This window comes from Thalassophryne amazonica, chromosome 8 (assembly GCF_902500255.1).
Source record: "Thalassophryne amazonica chromosome 8, fThaAma1.1, whole genome shotgun sequence".
Lineage (NCBI taxonomy): Eukaryota > Metazoa > Chordata > Actinopteri > Batrachoidiformes > Batrachoididae > Thalassophryne > Thalassophryne amazonica.
Genome location: NC_047110.1, coordinates 52,174,981 through 52,194,856, shown reverse-complemented (window position 1 = coordinate 52,194,856; position 19,876 = coordinate 52,174,981). Strand labels below are relative to the sequence as shown.

Below are 19,876 nucleotides of genomic sequence, written 5' to 3'. Positions count from 1 at the left end.
ACATCTCTTCGAACACATCTCTTCACTGATGCATGAGTAGCCAGCCCCGATCAATCTGTACTGATAACATTACAACAATCTGAGTAAATTTGATTTTACAAGCATTTTTATTTTTCCCTGAAAACAGATGTGCAGATCATGCAAAAAATAAAAGACAAGTGGTTTATTCCTGTGAAAATGCTGCTCGATGACAAAATGACAACATCCTGAGGCTCAACACATACTACAAAATGGTCTGTTCAAATAACTCTGAATCAAGGTGAACCTAAACATGAACAGTGTCAGAAAATGCTTGCGATACTCGATAGTTTTCCTTTATTAAGTTCATCAATATTTTACAAGCAAACGAACACAATAAAGGCCAAATAAAATATCTTTAATGAGACAAACGTTTCGGTACAAGAGTGGTGTTCTGTGACATCCAACTTCTGAGATCTGCAGAAGGAAAAACGGATGAATAAAAAAATCTGTAAGAATGCCATGATAAGCACCTGTACCAATACAGTGCATCCACAAAGTATTCACAGCACTTCACTTTTTCCACATTATCTTACAGACCTATTCCAAAATAGATTAAATTACATTTATTTTTCCTCAAAATTCTACACACAATACCCCATAATCAAAATGTAAAAAAGTTTATTTTTGCAAAATGATTAAACATAATCATAATAAAAAGTAAAAATCACCTGTACATAAGTATTCATAGCCTTTGCCATGAAGCAATCATGAAATAATCGACGTCATTGATTTTGTTTTTAAGTTTTGTTTTTCTCTCAAAACTGCCGCTCTACCATCCACTGCCTCTCTGTCCTTGACGCAGATGTGCAGTAGTGGTAATCCGGGCTCAGCCATGATGTCACTGGAAAACTTCTGCGCAAATAATATCATGGCTAGCTGGCAACAAAGCTCAAACGTTTGGGAACATTTTAACCAAATTAAAGAGAAAAACCTGCAATGCAAAGTCTGCAAGGCAGAACTTGCCTTCCATGGAAACATGTGGCTGATTTAGATGCTGACAAAGAGGACAGTCTTCTCGGTAAGCTAACTGACAAGTTAGCCGCTAATATCAACACCTATAGGGAGCTACTTACTTATATCGATAGCTGAAAATATTAACATTAATGATGACTAGTTCATTAGCCTTAGCACACTATGTTATACGTTTGCTGTAATGTTATAACAGCGATGTCATGTTTGAATTTTCAGAGGTCTGAGAATGGCTGTGTACCGACACTCCCCATCCAACCTGATGGAGCTTGAGAGGTGCTGCAAAGAGGAATGGGCAAAACTGCCCATAGGTGCACCCAGCTTGTGGCATCATATTCAAGAAAAGTTAAGGCTGTAATTGTTGCCAAAGGTGCATCAACAAAGTATTGAGCAAAGGGTGTTAATACTTATGTACAGGCAATTTCTTTTTATCAAAATAAAAATTCTCGTCATTATGGGGTGTTGAGTAGAATTTTGAGGGAAAAAAATTAATTTACTCCATTTTGGAATAAGACTAACATAAAATGTGGAAAAAGTGAAGCGCTGTGATTACTTTCTGGATGCACGGAATGCCTTAGGGGTTGAATTCAACACCTACTCTTTATGCTTTGTCAAGGCCCAGCTCTTCAGGTGTTGAGATTCCAAGCTCCTGTAATGTTGGTTGCAGCTCTTGGATCACATATGGGTAGATATCTTTGTGTGGTCCAGCTTTGTCCTAAGCAAACGTCAAAATTGTAAAAACCATTATAGAACACCTAAATAGAGCCTTGTCATTTGATTGGTGGTTTGTATGTCACGCGATGGTGATCATTTGTCCCATTTGAAATTTTGTTCCATTTACCATGCAATTTTAGATCGTGCTGCCGGTTTCACAACCCACGATATCATGTCTGTTACTGGTCATAGATCGGAATCATCACTAAAGCACTATGCTTCTACAAGCAATGACAGGAAAAAGGAAATGAGTAGTAAAATGATGCAAGAAAATTTGCCAACACTGTCTAGCACTAGTGCGTCTAGTGTTAGTACTGCGAGTAGGCCAACAACTCAGCCTGCTGAGCCTGTACACTCTGTCTCATTATGAGATCAGGATGACAAACTGGATTCACTCTTGACATTGTCTCAAGAACAACTGATCCTAGAGGAATCCAACTGCAACAAATGTTCAGTGCAGCATTTCCATTTTCATGGACCTGTAACTTTCTGCAATGTCAACAAATAGACTTCATCAGTCAGAAACATGGTCTTGAAATTCAGCGTGTGGAGTTGATTGTTATAATTAACAATTTTGGATTGGATTATTTTTAAACTGACTGTTTTTGTAAGTTGAGTACAATTTTGGACTGCATTGCTATTTAAAGATTGTGTTGGACACTGTTTAGAACCTCTTGAGCTCAAAGGACGAGTAACGCACACCAAAATGTAAGTTGTTTTTCTCGTTTATAAATTAATAAAATATCAAAAGACAAGGATCTATTTGAGATTTTATATAAAACAAATAATTAATGTTTTTTATATTTGTGCAATGGTAATATTTCATGAGGTGCCTTGTTGAATGGAATATGTCATCTTTCACATCAATATATATCTTAACATTGCACTCCAACATTATTTGTATAATGAATAAGAGCTGCAAACAAATATTACATCACCTTGACAGCTTCCAAAATTCGGATGGCGCTGGCCAAGTCATCCAACCGTCGGCAGGCTCTCAGAGCTGCCTCCAGAATTTTTGGTTCAGGAACAAGGTCATAACAGACCAATGTGTTCATCCCTGAAAAGTGAAAGTAACAAACATCATTTTCATTAACTATTTTGTGACTTAATTCACAGTTGTGGACAGAACTAGATTTATGGAGGGGAACAAGACCCAACATACAACTTTTTTGTTGACTGAACATACCGCTGTATGTAAAAGTTTGGGCACCCCAGATAATTTTCATGATATTCCTTTATAATTCATTGGTTGTCTGGATCATAAAATTCAGTTAAATATATCATACAGCAGATGAACACACTGATATTTGAGAAGTGAAATGAAGTTTCTAGTATTTACAGAAAGTGGGCAATGTTGTCATTTTATTGATTTGAATACATTTAGTAGGGATGTGAATCGTTCAACAACTCAATTCAATTCCGATTCTTGGGGTGATGATTCGATTCCGAATCAATTTTCGATTCATAGAGCTCTGAGAAATATGAGGTCTGTCCAAAAAGTATCAGACCTTTTTATTTTTTTCAAAAACCTTATGGATTTGAATCACGTGTGCTTGCATGAGCCAACCTTGAACCTTCGTGCGCATGCGTGAGTTTTTTCACGCCTGTCGGTTGTGTCATTCGCCTGTGAGTAGGCTTTGAGTGAGCACTGGTCCTCCCCCCTCGTTGGATTTTCATTGCGAGGAAAATGTCTGAGCGATTGGAGTAGCGCTGAATCAAATTTTTCCAGAAAATGTGAGAGACAGCCAGGTGGAAACCATTCGGAAGATTCAGACGGCTTTCGGTGGCTTTTCAGTCGAGTGAGTATCCGAGGAATTGTGTAAGAGCTGGACATGTCACAACATGTCCTGTGAGACTTCCAACTTCCGCACGTCTTTCATTACAAAATCTCCTGTAACAGTGGAATGTGCCGAAAAAGTGCTGATGTCCACCTCTTCTGCAATTTCTCTGGTAGTCAGACGACGTCCTGGATCAACACAGCGTTCACTTTGGAAATGATCTGGTCGTTTCAGCCTGTCGATGGCCGCTCGGAGCGAGGCGCACCCTCCGCCATTGTGCGCCGTCTTTAAACCGGTTGTAACACTCCTTAATCTGTGTGATGCCCATAGGATCGTCACCGAAAGCCGTCTGAATCTTCCGAATGGTTTCCACCTGGCTGCCTCTCAGTTTCTGGAAAGATTTGATGCAGCAAAGCTCCAAATCATTCAGACATTTTCCTCGCAATGAAAATCCAACGAGGGGGGAGGACCAGTGCTCACACAAAGCCTGCTCACAGGCGAATGATGCAACCGACGGGCGTGAAAAAACTCACGCATGTGCATGAAGATTCAAGGTTGGCTCATGCAAGCACACATGATTCAAATCCATATGGTTTTTGAAAAAAAAAAATAAAAAGGTCTGATACTTTTTGGACAGACCTCGTAGTTATATTACTTAAAATGTTTATGTTTAAGAAAATGCAGCTTTACAAGGTTAATCAAGTGATTCTAGATGTAAATTTACTTATCTGCTTTGCTCGTTCGGAGTTGGTTGGCAGTTTAGCGAAGCGCTGGTCAGTAGTCGGCAGATAACACTGCTCCCCTCTTTTTTTCTCTCCGGGTGATGACGTAGCATGTGGGCTTGCGGATTTGAAGTGTTTCCAAAGTACTTGATTTTCATTTTGCAGATTTTGCACACTGCATAAGTCATGTCAAGCTCGTTCTTACACAGCAAATAATAAAATCCAAAATGTGCCCAAACATTTGCCTTCAGCAGAGACGGTGCTGGCTGAATTAGCTCTTCGTCCGCCATGCTAAGCTACAGCCACTGAACTCTGCAGCTCACGAGTGTTTGAAGCACGCCGGACCAACCCCCTAACCCCTCATGGGGACGCTGTAGTATGGAAGCCGTTGCCTGACAAACAGTGCACGCAGCGAGTAAGCAAGAAAATGTAAAAAAAAAAAAAAAAAATGCTTTTCAAAGATCGATTCTTGGACATTTTGGATCAATTCAGAATTGTAATAAATAAGAATTGCGATTCAGACGTGAATCAATTTTTTTCCAACACCCCTAACATTTAGCACTAATTATTGGAACACAAAATTGGTTTGGTAAGCTCCTTACACAGGTGAATCCAATCATGGGAAAGGGTATTTAAGGTAGACATTTGCAAATGTTTCTCCTCTTTGCATCTCTTCTAATGAGTGGCAACATGGGCGCCTCTAAACTACTCTCAAATGACGCGAAAACAAAGATTGTTCTGCATCATGGCTTAGGGGAAGGATACAAAAAGCTATCTCAGAGGTGATTTCACGGATTAACTGATTACAGCTGCTCAAAGTGATAATCAGTGAAATCACCTGGTGGAGTCAGTGGCTGCAAAGAAAACCCGCACCCTCTTGGCCCTTTCTGGAACAAGTTCTCCACCCCTGATCTACAACATGATCTTGCTGCAGACAGTGTCTGTACATCGTTCAACTATAGAGCGCACTTTGCACAAGGAAATGCTAGATGAGAGCGTCATGCAGAGGAAGCCTTTTCTGCGTACACGCCACAAACAGAATTGCTTGAGGTATGCTAAAGCACATTTGGACAAGCCAGCTGCATTTTGGAATAAGGTGCTGTGGACTGATGAATCTAAAATTGAGTTATTTGGATATGACACAAGGGATGGCATGCATGGCTGAAAAAGAACACAGCATTCCAAGAAAAACACTTGCTATCTACAGTAAAATTTGGAGGTGGTTCTATCATGCTGTGTGGCCAGTCCAAGTACTGGGAATCTTGTTAAAGTTGAGGGTCACATGGATTCCAGTCAATATCAGCAGAATCTTGAGAACAATGTTCAAGAATCAGTGACAAAGTTCAAGTTGCGCCGGGGCTGGATCTTTCAACAATACGACCCTAAACACTGCTCAAAATCTACTAAAGCATTCATGCAGAGGAACAAGTACAATGTTCTGGAATGGCCATCTCAGTTCCCAGTCCTAAAAATTAGGGGTGCCGAAAAAAAAAAAAAAAAAGATTCATGTCCGATTTGCGATTCTTATTACGATTCTGAATCGATCCAAAATGTCCAAGAATTGATTTTTAAAAAGCATTTTTTAAAACATTTTCTTACTTACTCGCTGCGTGTACTGTTTGTCAGGCAACGGCTTCCGTACTACAGCGTTCCCACGAGGGGTTAGGGGGTTGGTCTGGCGTGCTTCAAACATTTGTGAGCTGCAGCTTAGCATGGTGGACGAAGAGCTAATTCAGCCAGCATTGTCTTTGCTGAAGGCAAATGTTTGGGCGCATTTTGGATTTTATTATTTGCTGCGTAAGAAGGAGCTTGACATGACTTATGCAGTGTGCAAAATGAAAGTCAAGTACTTCGTAGACACTTTAAAACCGCAAGCCCCACATGCTACGGCATCACCCGGAGCTAAAAGAAGTGGAGCATCGGTCTCTGCCGACTACTGACCAGCACTTCGCTAAACTGCCAGCCAACTTTAAACGAGCAAAGTAGATGAATAAATTTACATCTAGAATCACTCGATTAACCTTGTAAAGCTACATTTTCATAAACAAACATTTTTTAAGTAATATAACTTTCTCAGAGCTCTTCGAATTGAAAATCGATTCTGAATCGAATCGTCACAACAATCGGAATCAAATTGAATTGCGAGTTGTACGATTCACATCCCTACTAAATATTACTGAAAGTCTGTGATGTGATTTTAAGTGGGCTGTCCATGCTCAGAAACCAACGAACCTGAGATGTTTTGTAAATAAGAATTGTCCAAAATACCTTCAACCAGAATCCAGACTCTCATTGGAAGCGTTTAGAGGCTGTTATTGCTGCAAGCGGATGTACTAAATATTGATGTATTTTTCCGTTGGGGTGCCCAAATTTATGCACCTGCCTAATTTTGTTTAAAGAATTATTGCACACTTTCTGGAAATCCTATAAACGTCATTTCACTTTTCAAATATCTGTGTTTGTCTGCTATATGATATATTTAACTGAAATCGCTGATCCAAACAACCAATGATTTATAAAGGAAAATCATGGAAATCATCAGGGGTGCCCAAACTTTTACATGCAAATAATGTAAAAGCCTGCAAATATGACCAAGTTTACAACACAGTCGAAAAACTACAAAGATGCTCAAGTGAATTGCAATTCATGAAGGGACACTGCACATATCATTGGTTTGGAGATTGATGATTGAATAAAGAAGTGGAGGTCATTGAGAGACAAATTAGTCCCGACAAAGGAAAGAAAAATGACCAGAAACAGTGGCGATGTAGGTGGAAAGAAAGTCTCTGCCTTGTTCTTCATGTTGCGCCCCCTACTATTCCGTTAAACAACAGTACGACACCCACCAACCCAAGGAAGAACTATGGAAGGGTCATCCACACATCACTGCATAGCCACAGAGTTAAGGCCCCCTGACACTTCCATGACTTTGATGCATGCACCAAGTCGTGCAGGAGAGTAAACTCCTCGTTAATGGGTGTAGACTGAACGTGAGAGGGGCACCGACGTATGCAACTGTGCAAAGAATTTTGAAATGTTCCAAAAAAAAAAAAATCTTTCACGCATAAATGTCATGCAACAAACATGAAGTGGTAGTGAGTATTACACGATCTACTCGCCAACATTACGTGCTCATCAAGTCGAGTAAGAAAGAAGTGAACAGTGTGAGTGGTTGCGTCAGCGCACCGCATCAGAGCGCAGCGCATCTGAACAATGATAACGAGATGTTAAATCACATACTTTTACAGCTGCACACAAGAAGGGAAGAACATGCAACTTTTACCAAGCCATTACAAAATAAACATAATTACCTTTTTAGACCGCTCCAAATTTGTTCTCCCCCTCTTTTAGTGTGCGTGCGAGAAATGCAGTGGCTGGAGTGTTCTTCGGTGATTCAGGAAGTGATTCGAGCCATTTTCAACAGCCAACTCGAAAATGATTAATAAACTACAAAATAATTATTTTACAGACGCAGCGTCCAGCGCACAGCATGTGGCAGCCAGTGGAACAAAGCGCGGTGTCTAGCATGGCACACAGTGGGTGGGATCGTCACAAAGATGTTCGTGCAAGTGCGCCGATTAAAGTCATACAAGTGTCAGGGCACCATTAGAGTTGTTGAAGCATTAATCAAGCTTAATTGTGAAGAATGCCCTTATGTTGTACCCTGAAATACCTACTTGAAATGATGCATTCATCATCTCTGGTAGTTTTTATTCCAAATTACAAACAATCAGTTTTGACATTCCATGAACATACCTTTTCTCAGCTCCCATGGATCAATGTCTGGTCTGTTGAAAAAGGTAACCCAGCGGGCATCAAACTCCTCATCAGTCTCTTGCTTCCCATGTGAGTAGTACCTTGAAGCCAAAGGAGCTGCACAATAACAATTGTGTTCATAAGAAATGTATGTCAAAATGGGGATTTTAAATATTTTAAATTTGTTTATCTTCAAAAAACAACAATTTCATACTGAATTCAAAGTTTTTTCCCCCAAAGGAATTATCACAACTGATTTAGAAAAACATTTCTCAAGTTAGTAGAAATAATTTCTCGAAGTTGTCAGATCCTGAGCTGCCCCTGTACAGGAGGTACTGGACCAGGTCTCCGTCTAAAGGGTCCGACCCTCAATTCCCTACGAGTACTACCCGGGAGGGATTGGATCAAGGGCTGTTTAAGGTGGTGGTGGTGAGATTTGTCTAGCTGCTCACTGCCTTTATCTGGACGTCCATCCCGCTTACGCTGACCTCACACCCTGACCGAACAGCCCTTGAGCTAGGATACAAAACCAGCCATGCACATTAATGGCAGCTCTCCTCTAAGCAATCTGAGCTCTTGGAAGTTGCTATAATCATTTTTAGTTATCAGTACAGTAGATCCCTGGGATGTGTTAATTCCAGGAAACTAGAAAAACCTTACAGAACCTGTTGATGTAGAACACACTTTACCAGTTAATTAACATTCCTTAAGAATCAAATTCCAGTGTCCACAACCGATGCTTTAACTGCAGTTGAAATATTTATTGCAGTCAGCAAGTGCAGGCAACCAAATTAAAATTCTCATGAAATCAATCTCTATAATGCACTAATTGGTTTAAATGATTTAGCAATATTGATAAAAATGGAAATCTGATTGTAGAATGTTGAAGTCTAAAGTCCAATCCAAGGGGAATAAAATCCAAATTATAATCTATAGCCCGAAAAGAAGAGGGAAAAAGTTGAAGTTGAAAGACCAATCCAAGGGGAATAAAATCCAAATTATAATCCAAAGTTCGAATAGAAAAGGGGGGAAAACCACTTGGCCTTGTAGTCTTGTCCTTTACTGCTGAACTGTAATCCTCTGGGAAAGACACTAAACTTTGTACCAAGTCTTAATGTCCCTTGAGGTTCACAGTTTTCAAAGGGTTAGAGCCTTTGAGTCTTCAAGTTGGGGATAAGTTGGTTATCTTCTGTTGAGCCTGTTCCTCTTCTTAGCTTTTAGCTCAGCAGGGGTGAAGCTTGAAGTCTTGATCTTGCGATAAGTGCTCAGAAACACTCTTTTTAGTTGAAGTCTTCTCGTCCCAGAGTCTGTTGTTTAGTGTGGTCGATCCTTGCAGCCGGTCCGGTCTCGAGGAAAGACACAAGAAATAACCCCGATATGCTTCAGTCTTTTGGTTATATACCGGTACTCCTTATTTCAGTGGGCATGTATCATCTCATCTGTCTCCAATTTTCTTCCAAATATGATCATTAGGTGAGCTGACTCCCTCCTCCTCCTCCTCCTCCGCTCACTCATGTCTCACAGTAATACAGTCCAGAGCATTATTCTAATACTTCAAGCCTAGCAACATTTTAATCTTTTAACCATTTTCAGTGTACTTTGTGTGTATAGAATATGTCAACTTACATTATTAATCACTTTAATCAATATAGCCATGATTAATTATAGAATACATTGATTACATCATTGCAAATAACAGAAATACCCTTAGTTTCTCTAACATCAGAGGGAAGTACCAATCATTTTCTGCTCAACTGGACAGTACGCGGGCTTCCTTCTAATATTAATACACAATGTTTATATCTGGGTGGATATGGCAGAAGGGGTTTCAAGCTTTCTTGACACCCCCTCCTTGAAATCCTCCGCTGCCATTAATGCTGTATTCTAGAGGGTCATATAGAGGAGATCACCATCCTCATCTGCATGCAGGGCGAGGACCTCATCATCCACTGGCACCAGCAGCGGGGGTGGAGGCAGCGTTGGAGTTCTGTCCCACTCGTCCATCACCCAAAACCATGGCGTACACTGCAGCCACTACTTCACCGTTAACATTCATCGGTGTTGCTGGGACAGCAACACTCTCCTTGGGTAGACTCCCTCCATGTCATTTTCAACTTCATGCGCCGTAGCCCACGGAGCTGGAGGTCTCATCCTGATGAGGTGGCAGCGTATCCGGGAGATCACTTATTCCTGCTCGCAGAGCCGGAGGTTCATCATCCAGTTGGGTTGGTGGTGTGATAGGGGAGAGATGTGGTGGCTCTTCCATTTCTTGGTCAACACAATTTTCACGTTTGACCTCAGGACTTAAGGAATCATCCTCAAATATTCGATCCACCTCTTCCTCCCAACACTAACTCACCCACTCTGTCTGGGTCCCGACTAGGGCTGCTCGATTATGGGGAAGGAAAAAAAAAAAAAAAAAAAAAAAAAAAAAAAAAATCAGTATCAAAATTATTTAGGTAAATACTGAAATCACGATTATTCAAACGATTATTTTTTTAGTTACACAATGCATTTATTCAGCATTTCTCTAACTCTTAAAAAAAAAAAAAAAAAATTGTTATAGACAATGTGCGCAAAACCTCCAAATTGAAAATGTACTGTACCTTACCTGTATAAAACATAAAACAAATAAAATAAATATAAAAAATATATTATATATTATTTTTCTGCTTTCCTCTCCCTTCCCTGTTGTCACTGACCAGTTGGTCAGTGTCTTTGTGCATCTCCCTGACTTGTGCTACTAGGACATAGTGCGGCAGCATTGTTTTTGTTTCAATTTATTTTCATTAGTTTGTGTTTTTGTCATCATTCCCTTGACCACGTCTCCTTATCTCCTTTTGGAGAAATTTATCTGTTCATTTATTGTTAAAATATAAAATGAAACAGCTTTTTTAAAAATAATAAAATAGTTGCTGTTGAAAGAGCCTTTTATTTAAAAGCAGGTGATATGCTGAATTCTCGGGACCAGATGAAGGTCTCTTCTGCAGCTTTGAACTCTGGTGGTGTTGCTAAAGACACTTTTGTCCTATTTTGAAGAGCAGAGATGTTTTCTTTCAACTGGACGTGGTGTTCAGCTCATCAATGGAAGTTTGGTTGTCTGCACAGCAAATGTTTCTGATTAGGACAAATAAAAATATTTCTTTAAATATAAAGAAACACTAAACAGTTTATATATAAAAGGAAAAAAAAAAAAAACTGGGAAAAACGATGGAAAAAAAAACGCCCGAAAAAATAAGTTATTTAAAGTTAAGCTTTTGTGGTGTCTGAAAAAAAACGCTGTAGCTTTATTTGGTAAAAATAAAAAAAGACTGAACCATTTACAAATTAAAGCATTCACTCAGATCAACTGTGCTAAAAGGCTAAGCTAATATTAGCCGATCATTAAACTTTCACAGCAGTTCAGTAAATGTCACGTTTTATTTTTACATTATTCTCAGCTCGATAAAGCTGCAGAACTAAACTCTGTTGGGCAAACTCGGACTTCGCATATATATATAAAGTGGGAGATGTCGGACTGAGTGGGTTTGCTCCATCACCCCGGCTGCCTGCCTCGCTCTGCCCAGGAATGATGCCTGAAGGCCGGCTTCTCCGTGCGGATTGGCTCGCTGTCGCGGTTCGATCGATATCCCACCAAGTCGTCAGTCCTCCCTCGGTCGGTGTCACTCCGAAAAGTAGCTGAAAAAAAAGCTTCTCCCAGCAGGGTGATGGGAGAATCGTTCTACTGCTGTTTTTTAAAGCTTTTTTGTGGTTCAGGCGACAAATTCAAGAAGGCGATCGCTAAACTTTTTTCAGGTTGTGGAAACAGCCAGAGTGTGACGGAGTAATCCCGCCCCCTTGCCGCTTCCAACATCATGCGTCTTGGGACACGTTGACGGATTGGCCTGATGAAAGGCCCTTAAATCGTTTCACTCGATTATACGAGTTTGGAGATCGTTTGATACAAATATCGATATCGCGATCAAAATTCGGTTAATTGCACAGCCCTAGTCCCGACAGTTGAAGGTTGTCTCGCTTTTTGATTATGTGGCAAATAAGGCAGCCAAGGACCTACTGCCACAATCTGCCATTAGGTAGGTGGGCTGAGGAAACTCATACTCCATCAGGGTTTTCCCAGATCTTGGTGTAGATAGGGGAGTAGAGGAGATTCCCATAGATTGCCAAGCAAAGTTTACACCTTCTTTCCACTTTGCTTGAATGCCACACCACCTCAAAATTGGCCTCCACCTCCATGCTCATCTCTGCTGCCACCAGTGGTAGGTGAGGGATGTCTTTTGGTCCAATCAAGCCTCTTGCCGAATGGATGGGGAAGTGGGTCCTGTAACACTCGACATTAAAACCTTCAAAATTAGTGCATTACTGTAAAACTAAAAGATATATCTGATATATATAAAACTTCAGACGTGATGTTAATTTAAATAACTTGTCCGAAATTAGTTTGATTGAAATTTTAACCAAAAGTTAAAACTGTACACCTCTGGATTACTTGGGTGATATTGCCAGGAAATCAGTATGGGGTCAAAAGAAATGATCTTTTTTTCTTTTGCTTTCTTTTCTGTGACCAGTTCTCCTTTGCCTGCAGAGCTCTCCTCTGTTTGCACAGGACAGAACTGTACATCTACTACTAGAGATGGGTATTGATAAAATTTTAATTGATATTGATGCCATTATCAATTCTGCTTATCGATCCAATTCCTTATCAATACCTCTTGTGAATTTTCTGTGTACTAAAAGTAGGCTTTACAGGTTTTCTATGTCAACAACATTTTATCGAGTCTTAAAGTAAATAAATATGAAATTGGTCACTGTATCTTTGATCTCTGGACATAAATAAAATCTGCAGTTTTTGTCAGAAGCATTTCATTTCAGACATTTGGCATGAATGTGTCTCTATACCTCTGTGCTGAGCTTAGCTGGCTGCTGCACATCAGTGCAGGAGGTCTCATTTTGGGAGGAAAAAAATTTGATCGATTGTAGTTTGTTTGTATTATAACATTTAGAAAGAGGTGTCTATTGATTTAAACAGCGTTTTGCTTTGAATTTATCAATTCTGACTGGACTCGGCAGAGATCTGCGCAGCGTTTGGAGCTATTTGAACAGAACGGAGGACAATTCTCATTTCTTTCTTGCAACAAGACAGGAGTCCCAGTTTAATCGGTGCAAAAGTGACTCACGATTGACATATTCAGGCATGAAAGTGGTGAAAAACAACAAAAAAAAAGCTGTAATCCAAAATTACCCCCCCACCACCACCCATAGGAAAATGTTTGAATTGTAGAAGCTCTGAAATACAACCTGGGGCTATTCCAGACAATAAACAGCAGTGACTGCAGCATCCATTTTGGTGAGGAAAAAAAACAAAAAACAATTTTCCTTATTCAAAATTCATTCCAGTAGTATTCTGTTCTTACTAGGGTGCAGCAGTTTTTTAGCTTGGCAGATAATTCTAGCGGAACTCATTGAAGAAATCAACAAATTGAAAATATGGTTTGACCAAAACAAACTGTCATTAAACTTAAATAAAGCTGGGATGAAGTGGAGGTGTAAGAGTCACTAGGTGTTCACAGGAAAGTTATTTCTATATTTATTTATTTATGTTCATTGTTAGTTGATTTTATATTTTCTGTTGTGTTTTTAATCAGGTTCTTTTTTGTCTTTCTCTAAAATTGTATTATAGCATTATTAGTTATATTACTATTATTGTTGTTGCTATTATTAATATATAAACAAATTTAAAAAATATTACAATGTGTAACACATTTGACTCTTACGACAAACACTGAGCCATTCATTATTATACAGAAAACAAATGCACACAAACATGCTGAGATGCTAACAGCTTAATGCTAACTTTAACATTGAAAATGCCGTAGACATGCTAATGCGTTAGCATCGGTCCCATTTTTAACTTATAAATACATCTATCAACTGTTTTAAAACACAGTAACATGTCGGCTTAACATAAAAAAGGTAAATATTACTCAGACACATGCTCTTTGGGGTTTTATCTGGGAAAAATTATGATCAAGCAAAATAAAACAAAGAACCAGCAAAGCAGCGGGTTGGATTAATGCTTCATTGCTTCAAGTTTCAAAGAAGAGCCGTGCTGCAGAAAAAGCTGATTACACACCCTGCAGGGGTTCTGTAATCAACGTAGAAACATGACCATTTTCCCAACAAACACCCCCAAAAACAATGGCTGCTCTGAAGGGCTGATAAGGGAACTATTGATGTCATTGGATCGAATCATTTCTTAACAATACCCAAAAAGAACCGGTTCGCGATACCCAACCCTATCTACTACAAACATTTAACAGGTAGGTACTCAAATCTTTGATGTCAGACTTAATAAATGTTTGTAACTGTTAAGCTTTGTTCACCACACCTGCAAAAATGTGTTAGTGGTCTAAAAATTATCAGACCAAAATTTATCAGAAAATGATTAGTCCACTGATGGTTTTTAAAATTATCTGTAAAGCTAATCCAATAATGAAAACATTAGCTTTGATAATTAGCGGATTAGCAGAACTGTGGCCTCCACTGGTAATTTGGCAATGGCTTCCCCCACCCAGCACAGTTTGTTCTTTTGGGATGTGTTTTATGCTGAATCCCATTCATGATCCAACTGCTGATGTACAAGGAAAATGGGGCACAGGTAGTCTTGAACCAGGGGTGTTATCAATTGACAGACTAGCAACATCATGCTTCCCTGCTGAAAACTGTATCCAGTCAGTAACAATCTTGAAAATATATTTGTCTTTAATACCAGTCACAGCAAAGTAGATACGCGTGTATGACCTAAATATGTCATCCGCTGCTGTGGCTGTATCAGCTGCACTTGGCTTGTGAGACTTTCCAGGCAGTAGTGCTGAGTGCATGCTTCGAGGAATGCGTTTATTTTTTGACAATCGGAAATCTCCCTATTTGATGACATAGTTGAAACACTCCACCCCCCCGCAACCTTGCTTTAAAACAGTATTCCTGTGACCAGTAGAAGTTAGGAAATTCAGTGAAAAATTGAACTGAAAAATTACGTTGAAAACATCCCCTCGTAAAGGTGAGTAAGATTGATTTTCAAATAATATAGAACTAGGGATGGGACTGATCGATCCCAGACTGGTATTGGGTTCCGATACCGACATAATTCACGTATCAGAAAATACCGATCCAACCCGTAACATTTTCCGATACTGGAGAAGAGCCAACGTGAATCCTCTCACTGATGTTTGCGCTCTGCTGCTGAGCAGGAGGAGGGAAGAGGTTTTCTGAAGCCAGGCTGTATGAGAGAGCTCTCTTCCAGCGTTCTAGCTGCAGGTAGCGGCAAATTTCTGCCCGGCTCATGCCACGTTCACACCGGGCGCGACAGGTTGCCATGTAATCCCTATGGAACGACGTGTTTTGGCCCCAAGTCACGCAGCGCAATACAATGGACGCGAATGAAGCGATTTTGAGCGATCCTCCCCATGTTGAAAAATCTGAACTTTTTCATCTTGTCGCGCCGCGATGACCAATCAGGGACTGAATATGTAGTCACGTGGAGATGTCTGGAGTTTGACTAAAGATGTGAACATGTCCTGTCTCTGGTAGCCAGCCTGTGAGCAGGACTTATGTCTCTTTTGTCCTTTATTTCACAATTATGACAGTTTTTGGAGCGAGCAGCAGCCCCGCAGCAGGGGGAGTGGAGTTTCTTTCTCTTCTTATCTTATGTGTGCGCGCGAGCGAATCTTCCATGGAAATTATTTTACTTATTAACTACACAGATGTATAATAAAGCAAATGGTGACTGGTTTCTAAACACAATTATGACAGAGTTTTTTGGGGAAGAGCAAGCAGCAGCCCCACAGCAAGCAGTGGAGTTTCTTTTTTTTTTTTCTCTACATGCGCGCGAGCAAATCGTCCATGAAGATTATTTTACTTATTAACTACCCAGATGTATAATAAAATAAATGGTGACTGGTTTCTAAACAATTATGACAGAGTTTATGGAGCGAGCAGCAGCCCCGCAGGAGGGGGAGTGGAGTTTGTTTTTTTACGTGCGCATGCGTGCGAATCGTCTGTGGAGAATATTTTATTAATTAACTACCCAGATGTATAATAAAACAAATGTTGACTGGTTTCTAAACACAATTATGACAGAGTTTTTTGGGGAAGAGCGAGCTGCAGCCCCGCAGCAAGCAGCGGAGTTTCTTTTTTTTTTTATTGTTTACATGTGCGCGCGTGAACAGGACAGGAGGTCCTCAAACTGGGCCCTGCAGAGGTGAAAGAACCGCTGAAAGCAGCCGTCATCCAGACGCAGCTCCTGCAGCAAATAATGACACTCCCCAAATTGGGAACGTCTCATGACGTTTGTCAGCTTTCCACAACAACTCGCTCCATGTGATCAAGGTCCGTCATGTTAACTTAACTGACACCCGGAGCCGGCGAGAGGAATGGAAGCTCCTCCTATTTGGTACACACTGGGGCGAATTTTCACAGCAAAAGCAAAGCGAAACACCGGCGATGGTGGCACGTCCGTCGCCACGCGACCCCCATGAATTTGTGGCGTCTGATCGCGCCCGGTGTGAACACGGCATCAGCCTCAAATTGTCTGTTCATCAAGCTTGGATTTTCTGAAAAATTAACTGAATTGTTGCTGATAATGTGTGCTAAAAAGTGAGCCGCTTCACTGTCCCGAGGCTGTAAAACGCCAGCTCAGTGGCTACGTTTACATGCCATTAATATTCGGGTTAAGGTCAATATTCCGGTTTCTGAATCATTAGGAATAACCCGTTTACATGCTTAAGCAGACAGAGTTACTCCTGTATACATGGTCACAGGTATCATTTGGAATATCCCCATCTAAAGTGCGACGCACATCTTCCACCGGTGCTTGATTTGGTCTGGCGTTCGTGCAAATCCTGCTTCGCGTAACTTTTCGGCCACCTTCTTGTAAATGTCGCTATCTTGGTACTTTCTACCATCAATAAAAGACATTATATTCATGTCTTTCACGAGACTAATGAAGTACAGTGGTCCCTCGTTTATCACGGGAGTTACGTTCTACAAATAACCCGCAATAGGCGAAATCCGCGAAGTAGTCAGCGTTAGTTTTTTACAATTATTATAGATGTTTTAAGGCCCCCCACTACACACTTTATACACTTTTCTCAAACAGGCATTAACATTTTCTCACTTTTCTCTCCTGTATAAACACTCTTTTTCTTCCGGGTGAGAAGATTATAAACAGACACATGCAGAACACAATGCGCATGCTCTCCCTTCGCTCACTGCCTCCGGGGGTACAGATGCAGGACCCGCAAAGAATCCAAGTCACGGCCACGGAGCTCTGCGGCTGAGGTATACCGAGACGCTGCGGCGCTGTGGATTTTTCTGCAAGAAATCTATCCTCGCGAGCTGCCGGAGCGCTCAGCAACAAAACAGCGAACGTGGTCTCTGGATCTGTTGCCAGAGTTGGCGCAGCTCCGCACAGCAGAGAGGGGGGCGGGGTGAGTGGCACGCTGCAGCATTTACAGAGCCTGCAGACTCAGCAAGCGTATCGGAGGCAGTGAGAGCAATCGTGGTGATGCCGACCGGTGCCGTGACCGGCCCGCCTGATAAGGACGCAGAACACAATGCGCTGTTTACCTCTGCTTCTGTGGTGTCCGGTGGGTTGCGCATGCCGCATACAAATAGTTGCCGTACTCAAAAGACCAAGATTTCTTGTGGATAGGACATGCGCAGAACACAAAATAATGTTCCTTTCTATGGGGATATCCTGATGCGTGTTTATATGACCTTATATTTGGGTTAGAAAAGGAGTAACCCAGGGGTCTTATTCGGGTTTTTAAAAACCGGAATATGAGCATATTCGGGTTTTTACATGGCCGTGCGCAAGCAGGTTATTGCTAATATTCCGGTTATGAAAGGGTTATTGCCTGCATGTAAACATAGTCAGTGTGGAGCCGAGGAGGATAAGTCCAGAGATTCTGTCTGCTGAAAGGGAAAAAAAATGTCTCCATTAAAATCCTGCGCATGACAGTCGATGATGATATATTTATTTTACAGTTGAAAGGCTTGTGTTTCCAAAAAGTTCAAAGTTTGTACAACACTTAAACAGTGAGAGAGGAAGACAAAGAGAGAGACGGAGGGAGACAGAAAGCAAGCGAGCGAGAGACAGAGAGAGGGAGACAGACAGAGAGAAAAGACAGCAGTCTCTCTAAGTCTATAAAAAATAAAAGTAATTAATTCTTTCATCAAACCTAGCCCTTCATCTTAGATAACACCTTCTGGCAAATTGTAGCTCAACTTTCAGGTCTCTTTTAAGAAAATCCTCACATAAAATCAAGAACAACCCTATATAGAACACGCAATTATTTACCTTTCTGTGAAGCTGGGTGGTGATCAAAGCCTTCGCATGCATATTTTTATGATCCGCAACACCGATGTCAACCCGGTAAGATGGCAGACATGGCGAAATAAGCCAGTTCTTTAGCTTGGAAACTACTGTCAGAAAATAGTTTTTATATGGCGGATCGTTGCAAATCACACATTTAAATGAGACAATAATTAGGTTTGACAGAGTACCATCATTTTGAAATGTAAACAATAAGACACCGGTCACAGCTTTCTGGTGTTTTCCCTTAAGCACACAGACATAAATTACCAAGATCTCAACTGCTCATACCTTTCTTCATATGTGACATAGAACAAATATTTTAACATCATTTTGAAGGTCTCTATAAGCACTTTCCAACCACACCATTCATGTTGCAATTCCTTTAACTTCATTTTTTAATTACATACCTAAGCAACTCTTTACTAATTAATTAAATTTAAAACAGACTATATTGCAACTTATCTCAGGTTCAAGGTGACTTCCTCATGTGCTACGAGGCAACTGTCAAAACCAAAATGACACTCAACTTACACTGATAGGAAACACGAAAAAAAGCAATTCATCACGTTTGGGATGTTACAATTAAAGCATACTACAATTTTTCTTGATAAACCACTAGCGCTAATAAGTCAATGATCAAAATGCTCGGATGTCAATTGAAAGCTGATGTAAATGATTTAGTTAATAAGCTACTGACGCTCTACTAACGTAGAGTTCAACGTGGCTTTCTTGGTTATTTGATAAAACACAGCTTCAGCCGCAAGATTTTTTTAAACAACTCTCTAGATCAGTTAGCTGAGCATTTTTTTTAGCAAGTCCGTTAGCATGTAGCAACACAGGCACAGGGCCTAGGCGGGTCACCGCAAGGACACGGGAGACAAAACTAAAAAAACAGGGCATTTTTAGAATATACACACTTTGACGGCCATTTAATATTAGGATAGAATACAATCCCACATAACTTCCCTAGAATAGCAACAGTGATATTTAGCAAAGGGCGAGTTCTCGTGGAAGATGGGTCCGCTAAGCTAACGCGCTAGCCGTACAGACAGCCAAATTCGGTGAACTTCACCCTGAGCGAATAACCATAAAATACGAGGTCCTAAACTGACGGATAAGCAGAATTAACGAGTACCTTGACAAACACGTTGCGTGCGAGCTAACGCCCGGACACCAGAGGCTGAGAATAGGACGACAGCTCTGAACATGATGCAGACACCCCAGCAGCTACACAAACCGGTCACACTTACGGAAGCTAATTAGCTTAGCATAAAACATAGCACGAAACTGCGCATGTACTTACCGCGTCGGCATCATTCTTCTTCTACCACTCAATTTACTATCAGAGGACCTTTCTTCTGATACATTGTTGCCCCCTGGTGGAAGACCTTTTCAGGCCGAAGTCATCTACAACATAAACAATGAAAGAAACCCTCACATATTTTATAACAACACGTTTTAACTGTGACAGAGTTACATGTAAACATTTTATAAAATCAAAAAGGAAAGGAAAAAAAGGAGTTGTACCAATAGGCCAG

General features: G+C 40.6%; 1 protein-coding gene across 1 annotated transcript; it reads right to left on the bottom strand.

The window, feature by feature from the left end:
* Positions 1-93: 93 nt before the first annotated feature.
* LOC117515611 (cytochrome c oxidase subunit 5A, mitochondrial) lies at positions 94-19,633 on the bottom strand. Its single transcript, XM_034176247.1, has 5 exons — positions 19,474-19,633; positions 7,964-8,080; positions 2,643-2,764; positions 1,589-1,705; positions 94-435 (listed from the first exon to the last, which is right to left on the bottom strand). Exons 1-4 carry the CDS (start codon positions 19,544-19,546, stop codon positions 1,592-1,594), a joined length of 426 nt encoding a protein of 141 aa, XP_034032138.1. The 5' UTR covers positions 19,547-19,633; the 3' UTR covers positions 94-435; positions 1,589-1,591.
* Positions 19,634-19,876: the final 243 nt, after the last annotated feature.